Source organism: Gymnogyps californianus, chromosome 3, assembly GCF_018139145.2.
Source record: "Gymnogyps californianus isolate 813 chromosome 3, ASM1813914v2, whole genome shotgun sequence".
NCBI classification, from domain to species: domain Eukaryota; kingdom Metazoa; phylum Chordata; class Aves; order Accipitriformes; family Cathartidae; genus Gymnogyps; species Gymnogyps californianus.
The window spans coordinates 12297072-12320658 of NC_059473.1; the positions used below are offsets into that span (position 1 = coordinate 12297072).

The 23587-nt window shown below is 42.8% G+C and overlaps 1 protein-coding gene across 2 annotated transcripts in view; it reads right to left on the minus strand.

Annotated features, from left to right (window-relative positions):
* Positions 1-2008: 2008 nt before the first annotated feature.
* COMMD1 (copper metabolism domain containing 1) overlaps positions 2009-23587 on the minus strand; it is a 79683-nt gene continuing 58104 nt past the window's right edge. For both annotated transcript variants that reach the window (XM_050894150.1, XM_050894151.1), the window contains exon 3: positions 2009-2137. In XM_050894150.1, coding sequence (XP_050750107.1) covers positions 2030-2137 — 108 coding nt within the window. In that variant the 3' untranslated portion in view covers positions 2009-2029. The remainder of the gene's footprint in view (positions 2138-23587) is intronic.

Here is a 23587-nt window from a genome sequence, read left to right on the forward strand (position 1 = left end):
TTTTAATGAACTTTGATGAAAAAGTAAGGGGAAAGCTCAGAGAAACGGCAACCACTCAGCATTTCACACCCGCGCCGGCAGCCGGTTATCCGGGGACTGGCCTGAGGATTGGTTGGTGGTTACAGTCCAGTTCCACTCTGACAAGTACCAGCTGGAGGGAGATGGGGAAAGCAAGGAGCTGTGGGCTGCGCAGTCCCTCCACAAGATGGAAGGGAGAACCAGGTGGCCGTAAGAGACGAGGCGGCAGTGGGACAGGCACGGGAAAGGAAATGTTAATTCCCAATGCAGTGATACAAATTGGCTTGAGTGATGCTTTCCCTTCTGACCAGGCAGATAGGAAAAGGTGCCCTTACCTTGCTCTGAAGAGAGAGTTTGCTTCCAAGTACAATCTGGCAACTCCACAAGCAATAAATTCACAAGGAGGAGCAATGAGGAGTACTTTAGTTATGGCACAAGAACTTTTATGTTGTCATCTCGGTACAAGCCCTCAATATAATTTTAGCTCAGGAGGAGGTTGCTTGTGAAGCTAAAATAAAATGGAAAGAATCAATGCAGCCTCCAACCAAATGTGTGTGCACACCTTCCAGTTAAGTAACAAAGCAAAACAGTGAGCCGGTATCATCTCCAGCTGGTCCGTCACCATTTTATGGACTATCGGGCCGTTCTCTGTTAGGGACCATCATGCTCCATACAAGCGGTAGACTGCTCAGAACAGCCCCTCCAGGTCCTCCTGCACTGATAAGCTGGTAAGCATGGTTATACATCCTGCTGTGACAAGGCCAACAAGGTTGCACCCCTGAACGGAAACATCTGAAACTGGAAACATTTCTGCTCAGTCCTCTTTAGCCGGTAGTGATTGCTCTGCAGTTTGGTGTCATGGCAGAAAGTTTGTGGGTGCCTACGACAGCCACAGCGACCTGGGCAGTTCAGATCGTGGTGCCCTGTATGTACCTTATCAGCCTCTGGAAGCTTTCTTCACGCAACTATTTTATCAATAGGGCTTTAACCTGCCAGGTTGCCACAGGCATTTTCCTTTTACCCAAATCCCAAGCTGAACATGCACACACTGGAAACCCTGGGTTTAACCTGGGGCTTTTTGAGGTCAAAACAAACATCATGACAAACAGGACTAAGAGCAGCCAAGTTAAACTGTGCTCTGACAAAGCACTGGCCTCTCAAACACACCGTGCAGCTTGGTGCCAGGGCTGCACCACTACAGCTCGAGAGCCGGAAGGCTGATGAGGGCGGACGCTCTTCGGGGAAGCAGGTCAGAAGTGGCTTTGAAGGCTTGCCAGCAGGTTGCTGGATCAGGCACTCAGCACATGCAGGAGGGCTGCTCCTTTTGGGAAACCAGCACCTCCCACTGCCCAAGAGATGCTCCCCTGATTGTCCCCTGGCTCCCCATGGCGTCGGTAGGTGTGACTGAACGGGCCAGCAAGGTTGGCCACCTCACACCCTTGGCAACCATTTAATCCTCAGCAGCATACAGGCTCACAATTACAGAAATGTATGTTTGTGCCTCTGCTCGCTGAACTCGCTGCACTTCATCTACTCTCCCGGGCTTTAAGTTCTAAGCAGGCAGAGTTCATGCGGGTGGATTTGTCCTACGTAGCCCATGGTTTGGAAGGATAAACATGAGTCCCTCCTAGCCTGCTTGTTTCTTCTGCTCATCTCTCCCCTGCCACAACTGGCCAATTTACCTTCGCTTTCATCCAGCCTAGTATTTACAGCATCTGGAAGACTCAAAAATTGACTGAGGGGAAAAAGAGAAAAGCTACGCTACACTCAAAGGCCTGATTACGCAAAGCTTTATGTGAACAACATAAAGGCTGCCGCCGCCTTGGAGAACAGGCCTGGAGGAGTGGACGGAGAAAGCTTCACAGTATGACTTGGCCCATACTTGGTTGTGAATGCATTGTGCAGTTATAACTGGGATTTAACAATCATTCCCTATTTTATGTGCAGAAACAGGAATTACAAAAAAGTACCGAGGGTCATTCGTTTTCTGAGTTGCAATCTCTTTATTTGGTTAAGTGGTCTGAGTCAACAAAGTCATGCTCTCCTCTATTTCCGAGAGTTTCTTCAGCATCTGGCTCACCTTGGCCTCATCAAACTCCAGACAGAGAAACTCCGATTCCTACAAAACAAAATTGCAAGAACAATAGTTGACAAAGATAATGTTTTTTCAGGCATACAATGGAGGCAGGATAGCGAGTTCTGGTTTGCTGATGATTTATGTCCTGTGTCTCCTTTTTTCCTGGTACCACTTAAATAACCTCAGTAGACCCAGAGCTTGGCTACACACCTACCGAGCGACAGCACTACGTGCTGGCAGGCCAGCCAGTGGCTGCCAAAGAGGACATAGGAAGGCTGAGCTCTGCCCACCTTTCCTTTCAATGTAGGCATCAGTTTGGGTCTCTCCTTAGCTGCAAACTTCCGCAAAACTTGTAGAAATTTAATTATATCTGAGACTTCCACTTTTCTTTCCAGTCTGGTGATCCCCAAAGCTGTCGCTTGCAGACACTGGGAACTGCAAAACGGTTGGAGCCACCGCACAAAGCTCGTCACATACGAAAAACAGATTTTATACAGGGGAAAACAAGAATCCAAAACACAGTCTTGTACAGGACATTCCAGTCTGGAAATTCAGGAGAGTTTGATACTCTCTTACACACGGGCTCTAGTGTGTAAACTTAGAAGCAAGTTAAGAAGCAGCATTGATTTGCTCTGAAAAGTCCTGCCATATCTTAAAAAGTAGTTATTCTCTGACAAGATCAATATTGAGATATAGTAAAAGGATCTTGTCAAAGGCCCAGAAAATAAAGAATATATATAAAACAATAAAGAAAAGATATATGTGTGTGTGTATATATATAAAGTTCAAATGACATGGAACTCATTAATAAACACCGTTGTGAAAAGGCCTCCTGAGATCTCCAGTCCATTAGCCTTACCTACTGGTATGTCTATAGTTACAAAGTACTTCCTATAGTGAGTCTGGCAGAAGAAATGTTTGAGATTGCCGGAGCATGACTGTGCACTAAAGGTCGTTCCAGGTGAAGCACCATCAGTGATAGAAAAACAAATTGAAAATATTTGAAAATGAAAGTGCAGCCAGTATGGAGGGAGGTTTCCTTAGGAGACATTGGAATAGTTTTAGCAATCAGAATCACTGTATATCCACTGAATTTCTGTATGTAACACAGACCCTGTGGTGCTTATAAAAGCAGAAGGGCATCTCCAGGTCTCATCTGTTTTCCATGAGACTAAAATTTCTATCATTATTTCAAAATACATTTTTTCCATGCAATTAGCATCTACCCAAACCACTGCAACTTCATCCTTTACATTTATGGAATTAATAGTTAATACACAAGGATAAAATCATCGGGCAAATTAAACCTATCAACTTTTACTAACCACATTTTAGGACTGTTACAAGCGTTTTCCCCCAGCCATCAGGAACAGTTTTACCTTTTACCCTCTCTCGTTCTCCCAAGGATTCATGGATTGTTTCATTTTTTGTAAGAACGAAACCAGCAAGTGAGATACGAACCAATATGCTGACAGAAGAAGCAAGGGGATCATTTTGTGTGCAACTATCACAAAAGGCACTGCCAGAAGAATGCTAACGGGAAAGAAATGAGGTGCCAGAAGTCAGCGATCAGGAAGCGAGCATGTGGAAGCGCATGAAAAAGTTGTGCCAGGCTTCTGCTGACATCAGTCACACAGGGAACTACCACAGTTCGAGGCAGAAATCAAAACGGTGATTTAAACCTTAAAACTTGAAACATTCTAAGAAGGAAGACCTCATACAATGACAGCAGTGTGCACTTTAAATTTTTTTTTGTCTTCAAATATCGCTGTCTCTCCCCTAATGCTGGTACTCAGGCACTTATCGTAGCTACACTGGATGAGTCAGTCTTTGTGAAATGTTTATTATCTTATCTGCTAATGACCAAATCAGCCAACAGACAAAGGTGCAAAGATCAAGTTACGTATTTAGTATGCGGGTGCTTCTGATTAGAGAAGGTTTTGTAGAATTAAGGAGTAAAGTTGAGTAATAGTCATGTAACTAAATATATACCATGTAGAATATACAGATGACTATTAGGAAAGGCCTTTGCCTGAGCAAGCAATTATGCTCATAAACAGCATCCTACTGGAAACTATGACTGTAGGTTGTGGGTTTTTTTTTTAATTAATCGTTCATCTCTATAATATTACTTAGTACATTCCAAAACATCACAAAAGTAGCATTAAACATTCAAGATCAATAACAACACAGATATGAAATCTAGGACTTGGAAGCAAGTGCTCTTGCGCACTGTTTTTCTTGTCCTTGACAATGGTTATTGACACGTCCTACGGAAAATACCTTGTATAAAATATCTCTGCAAGCATAATTACAGCAAAGCATAATTACAACTGGTCACTGTGCAGAAAGAAAATGTTTGGTGAGGAATTTGACAGCTTAACTCCATTTGGCAGTGAGTTTTCTTGTATTTTCCTATCTGATTAGGAGTGCACTGAAAAAAATCTAGGTCAGATCTGCCTGAAGAAGATGTGTTTGCAGGAGATTGCATAAGAAAGCCTGAACGAAACCCTGAAATATCTCTCTATACATTTGTCCTGGTTTCAGCTGGGATAGAGTCAATTTTCTTCCCAGTAGCTGGTATGGTGTTATGTTTTGGGTTTAGTGTGAGAATCATGTTGATAACACACTGATGTTTTTAGTCTTGCTAAGTAGTGTTTATACTAAGTCAAGGATTTTTCAGCTTCTCATGCCCAGCCAGCAAGAAGGCTGGAGGGGCACAAGAAGCTGGGAGGGGACACAGCCAGGACAGCTGACCCAAACTGGCCAAAGGAATATTCCATACCATATGACCTCATGCCCAGTATATAAACTGCGGGAGTTGGTCGGGAGGGGTGGATCGCTGCTCAGGAACTAACTGGGTATCAGTCGGCAAGTGGTGAGCAATTGCCTTGTGCATCACTTGTTTTGTATATTCTAATTCTTTTAGTATTATTGTTGTCATTTTATTATTATTATTATTATTATCATTATTATAATTTTTCTTCCTTTCTGTCCTATTAAACTGTCTTTATCTCAATCCATGATTGGTTTTTTTTTTCCGATTCTCTCCCCCATGCCACTGGGCGGGGGGGGAAGCGAGCGACCAGCTGCGTGGTGCTTAGTTGCCAGCTGGGGTTAAACCACAACAACATTCCTTGATTAGGAAGCACTGGAAAAGTCAAATCTCAAGCAATCCTTTAGTTAAGCCCTGAGGCTTTGTGAAGCATCGTGCTGAAACCAGATCACAGACCCTCGCTGGAGTAATCCATTCTCCACTGAAATGAGCAGAAACGGGCAGCATCAGCCCAACCGGTGCAACTGCTGCAAATCGGGACTGCAAAGCCAATGCCTCTTCAGCCCCCCAGCTAAATCCCCCCAGTTTCAGCATCCTCGTTTTCCCAGACCTGGCCAGAAAAAAGTTTTGAGCTCACTTTCACAGAAGAGCTACTGCAGAAGCAGAAGCTTTTCTCACCAACCTAAAATCACCCCAATATCTGTAACATGTTACAAGTCTTGTTTCACAGACAACATCTGAAAACAGCTCTCCTCTCCGTAAGCTTTCCTCAACACGTGTGCCACGGCCATGGGCTGACTTCTATCTTGACCTTTTAGGGAACGAGTAGTAGCACCACGCTACATAGCCCTGGGTCATAGTCCTCGACAGGATGAACTCCAAGGCCAAACTCCTGTTGACTTCTGTGGCTTTCCAGCCACAACTGTGCACCCCAAGTCACGTGAGCCCATCAACAGACTTCCCCAGGCCACGCTGTGCCCATGCAGCCTTTAAGCTCTGCATAAGCTGATTTTATGGCTTAATCACACAGCGAGTGCGAGCAGACAGGAGAAGACCAAAGCTCCCATCTCTGGTAGAGATGTTTTTGCACGAGCCTAAGGCATAAGGAGGCTCTTTTTTTTCCTCTTCAGGTTTTGTCAGTTCAAAGGAATGTAAATTGAGCAAAAGGACACTCTTGGATTACACTAAGTCTCTTCATGCCACTTTATAGAAGTGTAAGTGTACTCATAAACCATACTTTTATCCGTAAAGCAGCTAAAACTTTCCTATGTGGATTGGATGGTATCTAGTTATCGCACTCTCACATGGACCAACCTAAAACGTGACCGAAAGGGCGTAAATTGGGCTGCTCAGAATTGGGCTTTAGTTTTATTTAATGCTTTGTTAGGTTATATCCTCCACAAAGTTCCGAAGGAGAAAAAAGGAAGAAAAAAGAAGATGGAGCTGTGAAATTAAAACTTGCCATCGTTCCCCTAAGGTGTCCTCCAGGAGCAGGACAAATTTGGTGTCTCTGCTCCTTCTCAGCAAGAAACAAGGCATCCCTTTTGATATCTCCTATTGTTACAGAAATTTTCAGCCCACTTGGATCTCTTGTAGTTAAGTAAACCCAAAATGGAATGAGCTGTTCATTAAAAATAAACCCAGAAGCTAACAAACAAGAACATCAACAGGCTACCAAACACTCACTTATCCGAAGCCACCAAACACGCGATGACGGCACCATGAGCCCCTTCACCGGATGGGGATCTGCTGTGGTGAATGTTTCACACCCGAAGCATTGAGTAGCAGTGCCTCAAAGCCCTGAAGCACGGCACGCTTGCCTACGAGAAATCTGGACTTCAGCTGAGCCCTTCACAGAGATGGACGTGGTCTTTGGAAAAAGGCGCGCGTACGCACACGAGCAGGGTTGTTAGAGCACGTGTGTGTGCGAAGGAAATGGCATGTGCATCCCCACCTTCAGGTTGGAAAGCCAAGCTCGATGCTCTCAGAAAAGTGTGGGAATGGACGTCCATGTCCTGCGACCGTCTTGGTTTTCTCCCCACATGGTTTCCCACCCCTCCTCCCATTTCCCTCCTGAGCCTGGGCTATAAAAAGGAGCTGCAAAACAAACATCCAAGAAACACAAACTTCCCCCAGCCATGAATTAGGTCTTCTAGGTTTTTTTCTTTCTCAGGAACAAGAGAGAGCTGCAAAAATATTTATATGAGAGACTAAGAGAAGCACAACTTTCTGTATCTCAGTAACTACACTGAAAAAACCATGTATTTTTAGAAAACCAATCCTCACACATTCAAACTTAAAAAAATACTTTACAATTGTTCTCTATTGCATCAGTTTGACCAGCTACTTGAAATGGTTCCCAGCAACTTTGATACATCCAGTATTTTTAAGTTCTAGCCACTATACTGGAAAAACAAAAATAAACCCCTCTGAATTCTATCATTTTATTCATATTCATTTGCACTTGATTCGGAGACCTCATAAAACACTCAGCATTCAGGGAACTTGGTCACTGCCAGGACTGCAATGTAAGTTGGGGGTAAATTTGCTTTGGATCCCGAAGTGTCTTGACTAAGGCTCGTTCCACGGGCTGGGGTGGTGGCTTGGGGCATCTCCTGATGCACAAGTTAGGAAGTCAGCTTTGTTAGCAAACGGTGGTTGTGAGAGTGATGCTGGTACGGGTGCAATCAGTGGGGTGCCATGCCTCACGCTCGCTGGCCCAAGGACAGTGAAGGTTGCTACATGCAAATATTTGCCTACCCAGGTGGAAACACCTCGGACAAAGCTTTGAGAGAAGTAAGGAGAACCCCTTGCCAAGGGGTAGGAAACAAAATTTGCTCAGCAACTGAACAGATGCCAAGGTGTTGACGACAGCCTTAACAACCCACAACCCAGGTGGGTTCAGAGGACCAGGGACTTTCTTCCATTAAATCAGAGAAGTGCTGCCAAGCAGAGAGCTGGCCAGCTACCAGGAGAGCAGGTCTCCATGGTTCAGTGGAGGTGTCACGTGCAAGGGGAGATGGAGCGAACTCCACCTTCACGCAGGGCGCATTCTACGGCGTTCAAGGAACTGACACAGAGAGAAATGCAGGGTTTGGCCGGTTAGATACTATTTCATATTAAAAGCAATCGCATTTTAAAACTCTACGCAAAGAGAATACAGGCGATGCTGTGTGCCCATCCTCACCTCCGTGGATTTCAGACATGCCCGGAGTGAGCGCAGGGTCCACATCCCATGGGAACACGCCCACTCAGAGCTCCTTGAATTGGGGTCCCAGGGGCCACCGGGCTATGGGTGCCACTACCGAGAGGGGCCTGCAGGAGGAGAACTGCTTCAGATCATGTGGAAGTGGAAGAGCAGAGATGCCATGAACTGGGACCCATGGACCTTGTCCTGAGTGACCGGGAGGGAAGAAGAAACCTCAATGACACCCCATGATGGGCAGCCACCAGCCAACGTGCCAGGCCTACGCAGAAAAGCCTTCTCAACTTGATGTGGTGCTTGTAAGATCATTAATGGCTCTTTGTAAAGGAATTATCCAATCCTTAATTACCAGGAAAGCAAACTCTTTGGATAGTGAAAAAGCATCAGCTTCTGATGCCTGTGTGCAAACACAGCCAGCCAGGCAGCCAGGTACAGACATGGACTTCTGTACCCACACAGCTGCTTCCTGGAGCAATGGGAGTATCGTGGGTTTTTAGGTCTTACCCTTTTGGTACAGGCAATGCAGCCATTTGCTCCGCAGAGGTTGGGAGTCAATGTAATTTCATTGCTTTGGAAGACATTTTATTCTCCTGTCTTAGGTTTTGCCTTAGATTAGGACGTTTTAAATACTTAGCTGCCCCTTGCATAAGTGAAAACCAAATCTGTAATGTCACCAGAAACCAACTTGCCTTCAAACATCCTGGTACCTTTCATTGTGATTAAGAACCCATATTAATTTTCAGCCTTCCCAATTTTTTTGGTCATCAGAGACATTAAGTGATTTTGGAAGGGACTAGCTGATAAAACAGTTTTACATCCGCAGTTATGCATTTGCTTGCTAGCAAGGAAACCTTGTTAATTCTTATTAACAGTTTTTGATACTGCGGTAAGCAAAGTGCTTTACTTACAGAGGTTTTTTTCTTAATTAAAAGAATTGCGGAAGCCAGAATTTCAATAAAAGTTATTAACAAAAGTAGTAGAGGTCAGAAGTGTTGCCTGGTTTTTTGGGCTGAAGCCCAACCATTCAGTGATACGTGATTAAAATAAAAAGGAACTTACTTCTCCACTTCTTAGTCAGATGTGTGAAAGGGTGAATCAAAGAAATATCTAGCATGACATTTCCTACAGAAACGAATTTTGCTGCTTTTTAACAACTTCTGAGTTCCTCATGGCTAAGCAATAAGTAACAAATTTTTTACTACTCCATGTCACTTCCAGATCGCTGAATATTCTGCAGCCAAGCAAACCTCCTACCTCCTCTGTCAACCAGGAAAAACACCAAGTATATATTACGTAAGTAATTAAGTGCATCACTGGTAAGTGAAGACTCTGGAGTCATGACTGTCAACCTCTCAGCATTTTATGTTAGCTTGGATAGTAAAACCAGCAGGGAATACCTCCAAAACTCTATAATATTCTACCGTAATATGCCAGGAGACAATCATGTACAGTTTTCCACCTGAACAGCTGCCCCGGTCTCCTCTGCAGAAGAGGTGGTGGGCCAGGAGTCATTTGCAGATCGCATCTGGCTCACGTGCCGCAAGTCAGCCCACGCTGATCTGTGGTAGGATGTGCGCGGCAGCTTGGCAGGAGCCTGGGAAGAGATAAGGCGGCCCCCGTCAGCCCAGCGGGGTTTCACCGCTCCTCCGTGGACGCTGCCGACTTCCCAGCAAGCGCATCCAGCTGCAGGCACCCTCCTGCTGCAAAATGAGGCGCCAGGCATCCTGCTCAGACAGGCTTATTCTTTGCAGCAGGAAAAAGTACTGAAATATATAGAAGGACAACCTGCCTTTGGAGGATTTCAGGCATACTTATATGTCTAAATAATATATGTCTTATATACATACATTACAAGCTAACCAATAATTTTCTTTCAAACAGAATTATCTCTGTAAACACGTATCTAAAAGCCGCCTTTGACTTTTATTCTAAGCGCACTAAAGAAATTGTGGGCTTTGCTTACATCAAAGCAGCAGGGTTAGGGTTAAATCAGCGATGTATTAACACCAGATGAATATCTTACAATTCACAATACAAGCAAATTAGGTTGCAAACAGAAAAGCTGGTGGGGGGTAAATAAAATAATCCTGGAGAAAGCTGCTCGGCGTGGTGCGGTACAAGGAGCCAGTCACTAAGACATCATGCAAGCCTGAACTTGCGGTCAGCTTGCATCACACAGAAGCGAGCAAGACAGCAAACATGCATGGGAATTTAAAGCACACTCATCTTCTCCAGCAACACCCATAAGCAGAAACAAATGTCACTTTGTTTCCAAGGCATTAATTAAACAGAAAAGACAAAATACTGATTTCAGAGTAAATCCATAGCCTATCATTTTTTTCTTCCACTTTTGCAAAAAAGTATTAAGACATTGATTATCTGGAGTAAAAGGAAACGTATGCATGGGCTTAGATATAACGTGCTTCAGCAGCATGAGTTAGGATTACCAAAAAATCTTCTGGTTTATTTGAAAATGTCAACTCTCCCACTTCCTCCAAATTTGCTCATTCCATTTAAATACTATTCTAGTAAAACACCTGCAGGGACTACCCTGTAAGTAATATCCCACATCACAAGCATAATAATATTTCAACTGGAAAATCAATAATGGCCAACTACCTTATCAGCTCCCATTTTATACCCTGCTACCCTTACAGAGAGGTACCAGTGCTCCCTCCGGGTGCGCTTTCCTCCTTGCCGGCTCAGCACCAGAGCAGGTTTTGCCTGTGCCAGTACGATCCAGCTTCCCATTCTCACAACCAAGAATTGCACATTCTCAGTTATCCCTTTTTTTTTATTTCTTAATCACTAAAACATTACAATTGTAGTTGAAAAGAAAGTGTCTGGAAATAGCCAGTGAGGAAACCTAGAGAACTGGCAGAGGGGTAGTGCAGACCTGACAGTAATAACTGCACCTTAACTTTGCAAGTAAAAATAATACAAACCAGTCAAAGTCCTTTAGACCTTTTTTACACAGTGCTCCATCAGGGTCACTTGGCTAGTTTTTAAGTCAATAGATTTAAAGTACACAGTGGCTCCAGTCATTCCTCGACACATCAGCGCTGCTGGGAGCAAGGGGAGTGGAGGCAGCTCTAAAGCAGCGACAGCGAGCTGCCTGGAGAGCCCACTGGCTCCAGTGTTAAAAGGAAGCTGGCAAATAGCCCCAGTCAGTCATGCCAGTGACCCGGCCACTGCCAGAAGGTATTAATAGCATGCTCCATGTTAGAGTTATTTCTCTAACACGGACAGAAACAATAAGATATTACCTTCAAGGTTTAGCTGGACCTGCTTAGAGGTTTGCATGATAAAGAAATGCAAATTTTAATTTAAAAAAAAAAGAAAAAAAAAAGAAGAGAAAAAGAAAAAAAATCCCAAACACCCTCCCCCATCCCAAAAAAGACAAGAGAAACGAAATAAAAAACCATCCCAACATTACCCGAAATTCAAACTGGAAATTAGACACTTTTAAAAATAGTGCAAGGACACATTTTCCTTGGAAAAGGCACATCTAAAAGCCATTTTTGCAATGATGCCGCCAAGCTCTATCGCAGAAGCCTCCCTTCATTGTAGACTACTTACTCATTACCGTGGGAATTTGCTATCGTACTGTCCGATGGCAGAAAATAAATAAACCCTGATAAATAAACCCTGATAAACCCACCTCAGCATTATTATTACTATTACTTGCTTCCAAACCTTTCTTTGGAGGGCCTCTCCTTGGCACCTGGTGCACACAAGTCAAACGCGACTCACCAGGGCTGCCTGGTTAAGAGGTATTGGGTTTTGTTCTGCTACACATGGCTTTATGTGCAATGCTGTCCCACATCCCTCTTCCACGCAAACATCTGTGGTAGCTGCTGCAGGAATGTCAAAATACACAACGAGCCACACTTGATCTTCTTGTAGATCATCAGGCTGGAAGATCCCTCCCAGCACTGAGCGCTTCCTGGCTGCTCCAGGTTTGCTTCTCCAAGGAATTAGCTGCTCATGTTATTCCTAGCAGGACTGGGAGGGGAGTGAGACAGAAATGACCTGCGTAATTCATGCTAAAAAAAAATAATAAAAGATAATGCATGAGTTACCATGACAATGTTCTCGGAAGCAGGAAAAGATGACCTAAAAAGAAGAAAAATGTTGGATTTGAGCTTATTTTTTCTTCTTCAAAAATCAGGGTAATACCACATTGAACTGGGTGATTCATACTAAGTGGAAATATTTCGTGTCAGATGTTTATGACAGCAATTTATTTTTGCTGCTTAGATTCTCAGATTAGGAACACCTGATAAGTGGTAAAAAGAAAAAAAACCCAGGCTGCCACAAACCAGTGCAGGGCAATAAAAGTACGAGACGCTGCATCGAATCTTCTATCAGATTGCATCAATTGTGATCCCACTGCAAACTTCAGAAGTTACTTTTAGATTCATTAATATTCTGCAAGATACACTGGGGCATAAGGTAATGACAGCAAAGTCTAGATAATTCCAGAAAAATTGGAATGGATGGCAATCCATTGATTTCATATGACCACATTTCTGACAATACTAAATTCATTATTTTCAATTCAATTCAGAGCTATTTTTGCAACAAACCTATAATCATGGCCTTCAAAAACTCTAAAGTGCAATTCATTTCCATAATACTGTATAAAATAAAGCACAAATATTTGTAACTGAAAGTGCCTTCTAATTCTTCTCCATTATTTTGGTATTATATGAACCAAGAATCTCTTAAGCAAATGATTATTACATCCCCATAGAAAAAAAAAGTTAACCCGCTTGCAGATTTTTTAGTACTTTTAATGTAACATCAAGTCTGTAATATCACAGATTAAACAGATAAAGGATTGTAGAAATTGGAATAATTCCAGAAGCATAAGACTAGGTCTCTGATACTGCACAGCAAATGTAATGTCATTGCCTTTACGTTATGAATCTACTGAAAATAGTTCAGCTAGTATTTTACACCTTACATGAAAAACGAGTGTTTATGGATGCAGAGATGCACATGCTTTAACCTGCTGCTCTTTGTGTCTTTTGGAAGAACAGGTTTCTTTTCATAAAGTGTTACAGGAAAAAAAACCCCAAACCATATTTTAATTCGTGTAACTAATTAGAAGGAAGCGTACACTGTAGTTCTTACATGTTTCACATCAAAGAATTAACAAGAATAACATGGAATAAAAAATTAACAAGAAAAAAAGACAGCTTAACACTTTTATGCAAGCTTTATATACTTTCTATATGGCTATGCTGTTTTCAAACTGGTGATATTAACCTGCATTGGTTTCTGTAACTCTTCCAACTTCCTCTCTTTTTGATTTTTTTAAAAAATCACTTTGATTTGTATCCGTTTCCTTTTTTTTGAACTGCTTTAACCTTATGTATTCCCCATATCCCGCCCAGAGAGCGGCATCCTGCCCTGTGTGCTCCCCCTACACAAACTCTTTATTACAGGGGTTACTTATCCACGCTTCCACTTAAAAATATTATACCACAATGCGTAAATACAGAGGCTGACAATGAACAAACGGTGGACGTCTAACACGGGTAATTACCCTGCATTTGTGATTAGTGATCTCCTATTTCTTTTCATTATTGAAAGAGCGCTCAGTCATAACCGCTGTGTTCCAGATGCTGCTAGGACACTGCTCATTCATTATGGATATCGATTAGCCCAAACCCTCAGCTGTTTTGCAGAAAACACCGCAAATGTCTCTCCTACAAGGGCAAAACACATTCACATACCCCGAATGCTGAGCCATTTCATACGGCAACTTGCTGTGGCCAGAAAGGAAAGGTTATAAAAGCCACAGTTCTGCTGGTACCAACACAATTCAGAAAAAAAGACCTGTTCATGTTGACAAAATGCAAATTTCATTCTCATTTATGGATGACTCTTTGCAAGATTATACCTGTAACTTTTTATGTGGGCTTATCTGATTGATTGCCACTTGCTAAGCTTGCTTACCTGGTTCCTCCAACACCCTTTTACAACGTCTTCAAGTAGTTGAGACTCAAATTACCCCATAAAATGCCTTTCCAAATCTGCTGCAGTCATTGGCCATCACGGGAGGTGAAGAGAATGGAAAACCCTTTATGGCTCTCCCTGGCTGAAGAGCAGCATATGTTTAAATGTATATAACATACATAGTATTTTGGCCTCCTGTCTGTTCACAGTTCAAGTCACTAATTATAAACCTGTGAATTTGATAGGGAATTCCCCGTGATTTCTCCAACCCCGTAGTCAACCAGCTTCATAAATGTGGAGTGACTGAAATGCGTTAATAATAATTGTTTAAAAATAGCCTGGTTTGTCCTCCTGAGTCCCACATGCCAACACTGAGCACCAATGCTAAGGCTGCAAAGTCAATCATCCCCATGAAGCTGCATCGGCTTCATCTCAGCACTTGGTAAACAGGCAAAGAGATGCAGAATCCAAAATCGCTCTGGTGCAGCCACAGTTTGAGATATCTACCCCATTTTTCAGAAACCTGCAGTGTTGTTGATAGTGCTCCATACCTTTTCAACACAGCTCCGACCACCTGTGGTTGTAAGCACGTGGCTATTTGCAGATTTACCCGCATCTGCCTCGGGCACCCAGAAAATGGGGAACGACTGAAGTGCTCAGCTGTGGCCAGCTTCACCAACCCTCAAGCCAGGGCTTTGTGGACTGAAATAAGCCGGGAAGCTGCATTTCACTGCCTTATGCATGAGGTTGTCTCTTACCTTCTGGCAATGCCCTGTGTCCCACCCCTGGGTAGCCTCGTCATCAGCCTGAACCCAGAGCCGGGTACCTACAGCAGTGCCCAGAGCATCCAGAGGCTGCATTTCCACTCTGGAACATGTTTGACTCAAGCAAAATTCTCTAGGAATTGAGCTGCTGGACAAAATCTCTACCAAGGATGCACAAATAAGATTTTCAGAGGCTCCTAAATTTTTTAAGGCAATTTTTTTTCATAAGGGCACCAAAAGGCACCTTCATGACCTTGCTGTAAACGTTGAGCTTACTATTTCCAAATTTTTTCCCCCCAAAAGCATTATGGCACTTCCTATATGAAAAGATATTTAAGGAGAAACCCTCAGAACATTTTTCCCTCCTAGTCTTGATGTTGGAAATGGACAAACAAGTTTGGGGAAGGATTCAGCCTGGCATGGGAAATACTGACCATATAAGTTGGTTAAAGCCGAAGGCCACTAAATATAGGGCTGGGTAATCCTAACTAAAGGCGTTGTCATCACCATTGCCTTCTTTAGATAGGAATGGAGTGGTGGCAAGAGAACAAAAAGTCTTACGATCTAACTCCTGCTGCTGGAATGAAAAGTGAGACATCTCTGCATCTAAACCGATTTCTAAAAAATAATGCAAAAAGAACTACCCCCAACTCCTCTCTGCCCCTATGGACACTATCTTGACACAGAAAGCACATCAAGACTGTTTTCAGTTGAATTCCAGCATCTTTGAAAGCACAGCTGAGCTCAAGAGTTCTTTCAAACCCTGAAGCGAGCATGGGATGTTTAATCTTTAACAGGGGCATTTTTCTCCTGCTCCTTGACTGGCTTGAAGTAAAGAGGTGTAACAGCATGCAAAATAAATCACTTCACCTGCTTAGTCCGCTGACACTTTCTTAGTGACGCTGGTATGCAACTCTGGTTGGGTCTCGAACCCAGTTGTTATGTAGAAGAAGGTGTAAACAAGCAGAGAGTTAAAATCACCAACTACGAAATGCATTTGCTTTCTAACTATTCTTTGCACAAACTTGTTTCCATTAGGCAAGCTTAAAAGACCTCCGTGCAGATGGGTTGCAGAGATTTATATCATTTCCCGTGTATGTTAGGGAGAAAGCCCTGCTCTTCTGCTGTCCTACAGGCATGGCCGTTTCCTCCTTACAACAAGAAGAAAGAGGCAATACAAGTCTAGAGAGCCGGGACTCTTCAAGGTCGAGGCTTATTAAGGGAGAATTTAGGGAGAATTTATTTAGGGGCTTGTGGTCAATTTTTGGAAATCATAGAATGGTTTGGGTTGGAAAGGACCTTTAAAGGTCATTGAGTCCAACCTCCCCTGCAATGAGCAGGGTCATCTTCACCTAGATCAGGTGCTCAGAGCCCTGTCCAACCTGACCTTGAATGTTTCCAGGGATGGGGCATCTACCACCTCTCTGGGCAACCCGTTCCAGTGTTTCACCACCCTCATCGTAAAAAATGTCTTCCTTACATCTAGTCTGAATCTACCCTCATAGACCGGTCATGACAGATCTAACACCCATTTGGGAGATGGTACATAAAAGCACTATGTGGAATCATGTTAATTCTGTAACAAACACGGTTGCCAGTCCCCAATCACCCTAAAAGTGTAAATTAGACTGAAAGTTTCACATTATTTTTCCTCCTTTAGAAGAAAGCTTTTGGGGATCCTGTGCAATTCCAGTGTCTGCCATAGGATGCAATCTCAGGGAAATAGAGGCTGAAATATTATGTTTAACATTTGTATGTCTCTTTCTCCATGTGAATGCCCTAGTGCATGCCTACGGATATCTGTCAGGTCTTAAGGGGTTTTAAAAGAAAAAAAAAATACAGTGACACCTGCAAATTTCGCCAAACTGTACAGAGAAGCATATGAAGACAGCATTAAAAAAAAAAAAAAAAAAATTACCTTTGTATCACTGTGAGATTTGAAACAACACATGTATTTAAAAACTAAAGGAAATGTACTATATTTCTGGCAGGCTATCAGGTTCTCATCTTACTTCTTAATCACATTTTTCTCCAGCTCATCTCAGCTCCTCCACCGTTGGTAGTCCTTCCACTGCTGGTACTCACAAGGGTACCAGAGACTAGAAAGCTCCATCATCATTTATTCGAGCTCTGCTGTGTCAGCTCTTAACTAACAAAGAGTGTCTCAGTGGAATCACTGCAAGGTGACGTACTTTCCTCTGAAAGTCCCCTGCAGGGAACCTTAAAGGGTAAATATCCTTCCTCACTTAAGATCATTGCCTTCCTGTGCTGATCTGCATTTTTCTATCTTGTTTGACGGCTGTACTTGTTTTCTTGCACCATATTTTGTTTGCTTGGTGTTTTTAAGCCTGCTCATAGTGCTGAAATATCAGTCTTCAGCTTTCTCTAGACACGTTTAATCTCCAAATACCTAGGCTAGTCTCCGTTTTTTCAGTCTTGTAGCACTTAATTGCAGTATGAAATTAGTCTAAGAACAAGAGAGCCCTTACTGGAAGGATCTTCTGCTTTCACCCTAAATTTGGCTTCTCCAGTGAGAACATGAATCAGACCTGGAATTAATTTCATTTTAATCTCCCTATTATCTAACATGGGAAAACCCTCCATGCCACTGGGGCATGTTTTTGTTACAGGGTATCACCAAGACTGGAGTTTGCAGACTGTGCATTTAGTTAACTCTTGATTACATAAGAAAATGTCTGTGCTTTTAACTTAACTGTTTATTTAATCAAATCAGCGTCAACCATGTTCCCCTCTGTTACTGCAATATTTACTGGCAGGAAAACAGGAACGAGCTGTGGGGTTAAGAATTACTTTTATACCAACTACATAGCTACAGTTTAAGTAATCCGCATTTAAAAATAATCTCACAGTCCAAGAATACAGTCAAAACCTGAGCAGAGAATACCTGACCTTTAGGAGGCTGCGTGACTTGGGATCCTGACATATTCTGGCTGAGAGCACTATCAGCTTGTGTGCTTAATAACTTGATTAGCATCCCCCAAAACAGATCTCTCTTGCTTCCTCGCAGCTCTTTCATGTTTTAGTTTATCTGTTATATAAAGGATTCAAGTGTCCATTAATATCCTGCCTAAAAGTATTACAGCAAATATAAAAGCTGAGTGGAAATTAATACCCTAAGACAGTTCAAGTGGCCTTATTTTCCATGACAGCAGGCAACGCTGGCTCCTGTTGATGGCAATGGCTAGAAGATCTTGGCTTTTCGACTCCAATCTGTTTTCAGCCAAGACCATACCTGGTTTGGTCAAAGAAGAGACCGAAGATTAAAATTACTCTGAATCAGCATTTTGGAATAAGACGTGTTTAAAATCTTCTCTTCTGCTCCTTTCTGAACAGCGCGTACTTGCCCTGCGGTCTAACAGGCACCTGGATTGCCTGAGAGGAGCACATGAGGGGAGTACAGGGCATGTTGCTGAAATACTTCAACACGCAGAGCTGAACAAAAAGTACAACGGTGTTTATTTTGGTTGCTGCAAGTTTCGCAAGTGATTAGTAAAGGCCACGCAAATCCTCTGCTGGTTTGTATCTCTGAACAGTGACAGGCAATGCCCTCAAAAAGTCCCATATTCAAAAAGTCCCATATTCAAAAAGTCCCTCTATTCTTGCACCTAAGCTCTTAGATCAGCACAACCCGGCTACAGCAAATACGTTTGTGCCCACAAAATGGCATTTTTCATAAAGTAATTTTTCAAGGGCAGCTGTTTATGCACATCTATCCTGGCTGTGTTTATAGCATCACAGCGATGCCAGGCATCCATTTGCTCCAGGGTATTTTACCACCCAGAAGAGGAAGAGCACAAAGCCTGGCAAAACAGGTCCTTGCAGGCACACACACCACCAGCAGCATCCCCATCTCGTTACAAAAACATTAACCCTCTGTCCCTGGCACACTGGTGCATCACGCAAATCCTGAATTACACAGGAATATGTCTCCAAATGGAGAGTGAAAAGCTACTCTCATTTGGGCAGAAGGGCTCATCTAAAAATATGAAAACAGTGTACCAATGGCTTGAAAATATGCCTGCAGTTCAATACACATTCAGCTGGGTTTTCCTTCTCAAAATAAATAACAAGACAAAGTGGTCACGCCAAACAGGCTTTTTTTTGCTGTTTTTACGGCATTTATCTACACCCTTTCTGATGATCTGAAAATAGAATTTATGGGGACAAAAGGGACTACTCAGAATTACGTTGCCACTGCAAACACATATTCTCAGCAGGACCAAAATAACTATACTTGTTTCTTTTCAGTAATTCGAATGTATGAACTTACAAGGGGAAAAAAGCCAAATTGGAAAATTGTTTTATTTAACTTTTGATTTTTTTTTCTCATTTCTTTTAGAATGCAAACTGCTGTCCTTCAATTCGCCATGAGAAACCTCCCATGGAAAGGAGGGCAGCCACGTATTCGCAGTCCAGCCTGTGTTACAGCCCCTCCAACCCTGCTGCTATTGCTGTTCCAAAGCCTTGGGACAGGCATCGCACTGGGATTTATCAGCAAAACAGCAGCTCTTGCTGAGTGTGGTGCAAAGCCCACCAAAGATAGTGGGAATCTCTGCACTGACTTCAGTGACCTTTGGATCAAGTGCACTAAAATATCAGCGTTACGTGCCGGCAGGGAGACACCGGAGGAATATAGCGCTCTGCTGAAAAAAAATGGAGAAGCTACAGATTTGCATTTTTCTTTGCCCTTTTTTTTTTAAAACACAGAATATGTCCTTGCTAATATTTGCTGCATGATAACGTAACTCCTTTTTTTTTTCCCCAGCCTCTTTTCTTGCGTAAGAGGAAAAGCAAAGGCTCACAATGAAAGCTGAAGCTGTAGGTGCAATCCTGCAAAGAGATCAGCGTGGGAGGACACTTACGCCTGTGCAGAATCCCACTGAAGTCAAGGGGCCGTAGGCTCTGCCCACACAGCTCTCTCTGCCTCAGCTAATATTACAACTTTGTTTTATTCAAGCTGCAATTTCAAAATTCATCCTAGAAATGAATACAGGTAATAGAATACGAACTCTGCATTACAGTCAATGCACCACACCTGGATTCATCTGTTTAAAAGTCTAATCAGGACAGATCAGGACACCAGTTCCCAACATGATCCCCAAAACAGCCTTGCCATGAAGATTGTTTTAATGCATGGCACTTCATAGTCTTCTTGACAGGCATCATGTTGAACTGTATCTTTTTTTAGAAAGAGAAGATTCAAAGAAAAGTTACCTAATTTTGGTTGACCTCTTGTTCTCAATTCAAGGGCAAGTAGTACCAAAGTAGAAATCATTTCCATAACTGAATTGCAGAGCAGTCATTTAACAATTAATAAGTGATCCGCTCAGCATATGAAAGTAAGCATGTGAGAATCGGAGATACCTCTGCACAAAGAAAGGCTGCAGCTCCTCCACGTCAGATATTTAACTGGTTATCTCTTTCTTTTTCTCCCATGAACAAGGGGAGGAGAGGGCGATGAAATACAAAAGAACTTAACCACTTCTCCTGAGGAAAATGGAGATGATGTGAACGGCTCGTTTAGCTTTCTGTGTCTTTGAAGCAGAGAAGTCTCTCTTTTTTTTCTCTTCACATCAGCAACCTTTCTTTTTCGGTCTGCATCCACAGTTTGGACATCAGCATTTAGCAGAGTGGACACATTTCTCATTGGCAGTAAATCTGTAACGTTGCAGCCCTGTTCTCCTGCATCAACAAAATCTTAAGATTTGTGACCCATTCCCCTTGGCAAATGTAAGGTCATCGCTCTTGCTTTAGGACTGTGAGAAATAGGACGTGTTTCACCTCCTCCCCATTCCTGCGATCACACTAAATGTGTCCTCCTGGGAGACCAGCCTAAGCACCAAGGACTTTGCCTCGTGGACCTTGTGCTGGCCTGGCACATCATGGCCATGAGGGCACAGTGACACCATCCTATGTCTTCTCACTGCAGCTCTTGAATGGAAGAAGAAGAACCACGTCATGTAGCAGCTCTCAGATAAAAGAAAAATGAATCGTGCTGTGATTTAAGGCAGGGAGATGGAGAGCAGCATTATAAAACTCAAAGCCACCCCTTCCTTAAGGAAGCAGGGAACAGGAGGAGGACGTGCAATATCGAATGCGGTTGCCTGGTTTCAGACAGCTGTCCTAAAGTGGAAGTATAATAAAATTTGTGAGTGGGCCTGTGTCCTTAAAATGCACATGTTTCTTCTCCTTTCAAACATCAAAGCACTACACCTTTTTAACCCTTGCAAGCCTAGGGGTTTGTACCAATGGCTGATCTTTCTGCTGCACTCTTAACCAAAAGATACTAACAAAGCCAGGACTAACTGTTGCACCACAGTAATAAAAATACTTGTTTCTGGTTTAAATATCTTGCTTTTCAATTCCCCTGCTTACTGTCCTACCAAGGGGCTGGGAGGTAGTGGAGATTGTACAGAAAGATTTGGACTCTTTTGGGGGCTAGTAGGGCAAAAAGGGGCCTGCATATAAAGGAAAAAATGGCAACGAGAACAGGGAATGTCTGCCTCCCCTCCCTGCCTGCAGGATTTTCATGTCTCTCCTCACCCTGCTAATGCCTATTATATGTTTCTATGTCTATTATATCTTTCTTCAAGGTAAGGAGCCAAGAGCTAGCACAGATTTTGCAGCAGCAGTAAATAATTAAATTTTCAGGTTTATTTCCTCCCATTCTTTAAGCTTGCTTTTATCTGAACCGCTGCTGAATGCCAAATGGGGATTTTCACTGACCATCCAACGCTTGCACCCTTGGCTTTCCCTTCCTTCGCAAGCCTTTACAGCACACACGGAGCTCAGAAAGGTTTACAAAATCCAACCGACTCCTTCTCCAAAGCATCATTCTGCCTCCCCTCTGGAGATTTAAAGAAAATTCATCTTGGCTATATTAATTAGCAAAGCTGGGTTCAACTCATGTTAGCTGTTGTTTGTATCTACCACAAAACCGTAGTGATTAACTTCTTGGACCCTGCCAAACCGTTTGCAGGGAAAGTGCAGGATGCATCGGCGGTGCTGCAGAGAAAGAGAGAGGTGCATTGGCAGGGCTGCACGGTGAATGCCGGCATGAGTTTGCCTGCATTATGCTTGATGCAAAGCCAAAAGCAGCGCTTCATTTTCAGGACTTAAATTCGCTCATAAATTGAAAACCAAGTTTGATAAATAGCTAAGAAGTTCTAAGAAAAATGGACGCGGCGGCATGCTGGGCTTATTGCATTGATTCTGCTCCACTGTAGGCTCGGTAATGTACTGCTGGACGTTATAAAATGTGCCTTAATTTCCTTGGATAAAAGGATTATCCTGAGATAAAGTATCCTGGGAAGCAGCTTTACATTTGGAACAGCCTTTCTCCCCACAGGCCCAATTAACAGTTTTGGAAACAAGTTGTAGACACGTAAAGAAAATTTTACTACAGTGGTATTTTCTAAAATATCAGCCCGGGTTATGAAAAAGATGTTTGTGCTATAACGAGCTCCTAAAATAAACGGGGACTGAAGAGGGCATTTTTGGCCTCCTCCGGCTGATTCTCCAATAAACAAGTTCTTGATGAGAACTCAGCATTACCATTTAATGGGTTTGTGCTACTTCTGTATGCACCCGTTTAACAAAGGGCTGTAATTAAATGCTGATAAAATACCTTATCTTGACATTACAGACCTCAGCTTCTCATTTCAAACCAATGAGGTGGCAGTGATAGGGTTTTGTTTGGGTTTGTTGTTGTTGTTGTGGCAGCAGAGCAGGGGACGACACTGGGCACCACGAGCATCCCCTGCACCAAAAAAGTAACAACAAAAGAGTAACTTCCAAAAGAGTAACTTCCACTACTACTTTAAACAAAGCCAGTCACTCACACGAAGAAATTAAATACATCTTTGGTGTGTTACAAAAACAGAACAACACACCCTTGCTGAAAAACATCCCAGAGATGCTTTCCAGAAGAAACTCTTCTAATTGCAGTAACACAGGATTCAACAGCACAAGGGGTTGATACAGATTTCAGGCCACTGCTGAATTTTAAACAGTAAAATAGGTACAGACCACATTAGACTTGGCTTTTTCTTTTGTAATCTCACTGGTTTTATCTTACCACACCGCTCTTCTCAATACGATTTCACAACATTGCAAACGATGGAGGGAAGAAAGGCTGGACAAACCGTTCAATGGTTGTCTTTGAAGGTGGATATACTGGCTTGGCTGTCTTGATATATAGAAATATCTATTTCTATATTTCTTTATATATTATCTCATCAGATCTGAGGAAATTCTGATACAGCAGTTTTGGATATCATTAAAAAAACCCCAATGTCACCAAACTAAAAAAAAAAGGTTCAGAGATATGTGAACTCTTTGGGAGGACTAATAGCAAAGTGTCTGCAATAGCTGGCAAAACCCTGCCTAACATTTCTTCCCTCTGCCAAGTAGAGTTGTCCTCCATTGACCTGGGAATACTGTATCCTTGACTTTTATAATTTTCCCTGTAACATCAGGCAATCCTATGCAACCTTTTGACCTTACAACAGACTTGGACACCACTGAGGTTGAAACCAGGCAAATTTGAGAGATGCCTGCGGAGTTATACCCGATGACGACCACACCTACACTTCATTTTGCCCAAGCACGTCGGACACTGAATTCTCAGGCAGTCCTGTATTACGCCTCAAATGCATGCTCCCCCGTCACGGTTCACCACCTCTTTTTGACTCAGATGATTAGTCTGTGTTTTGGGGTCTCTTAAGAGCGAAAGCTAACGTAGACTGAGAAGTGCATGT